This window comes from Phaseolus vulgaris, chromosome 3, assembly GCF_000499845.2.
Source record: "Phaseolus vulgaris cultivar G19833 chromosome 3, P. vulgaris v2.0, whole genome shotgun sequence".
In the NCBI taxonomy this organism is placed as follows: Eukaryota; Viridiplantae; Streptophyta; class Magnoliopsida; order Fabales; family Fabaceae; genus Phaseolus; species Phaseolus vulgaris.
Window position 1 is genome coordinate 9,549,935 of NC_023757.2, and position 873 is coordinate 9,550,807.

Genomic DNA, 873 nt, shown 5'->3' on the forward strand with positions numbered 1-873 from the left:
TTATCCATCCCCCACACTTCTGTAGGAGGTAAGCACATTTCTGTTTGCACAGATGTGTCTGGTAGCCCCAGAGTCCACCACCCATTTGCTCACAATTGTCACAAGGTTTACTTGTGAAACGACTGCCATAATACTATCTCCCCCTTCGGCTAGATTTGCCTTAGGAGGATAGTTGTTTTTGGCCCTATGTCTGCACTGAGGTGCATGATGACCTGGCTTTCCACAGACAAAGCAATTACCCTTTTTCTTGAAAGTGGGGTTAGTTCCACTGGGACGAGAGAATTTATTATATTTCTTTTTATGATCAAATTTTTTGTCGTACCTTTTTGGAGCTAGTTTGTCTTCTACCACGTTTGCTTTAGCAGACAGAGTTTTGGACTTTGCAGCAGCGCATTCCTTCCTGTTTGTGTCTTCGATGATGATGTAGGTGATCAGATCTGATAGTGACATCTGTTTTTGTCTGTGCTTCAGTTGTTTGTAATCTGTCCAAGATTGTGGAAGCTTTTCGATCAAGAGTTCAGACACGAATTCATCCGGCAAGGTTATGCTTTCAGTTTTAATATCTCCAATCAGCTTGTGATATTCGTTTATTTGGATTTTGATGTCTTTGCCTTCGATCATCTCCCAGCAGTAGTAATTTGCATTTACGAACCTTTGTTTGACGATGTCTTCAACAGTATATTTTAGGATAAGAGAATCCCAAATATCTTTCGCATTCTTATAAGAAGCATAAAAATCGAACAGATCGTTAGATAACACACTGAGTAAAGTGTGACGACATACCTTATTTGCATGGATCCAATCGTCAACTTGTTTCGCAATCGTGGTTGAGTCGGGTTTGGAAGTTGTAAGTGCAAGAGCAAATCTGTACAT

The 873-nt window shown here is 40.4% G+C and overlaps 1 protein-coding gene across 1 annotated transcript; it reads right to left on the reverse strand.

Moving 5' to 3' along the window:
- On the reverse strand, nt 1-873 carry LOC137839077 (uncharacterized). The gene has a single exon (XM_068648206.1). The coding sequence runs from the start codon at nt 871-873 to the stop codon at nt 1-3; it is 873 nt and encodes a 290-aa protein (XP_068504307.1).

Bases quoted from the DNA above. Each gene is read 5' to 3' on its own strand.
- LOC137839077 (XM_068648206.1), bottom strand. From the start codon at position 873: ATGTACAGATTTGCTCTTGCACTTACAACTTCCAAACCCGACTCAACC.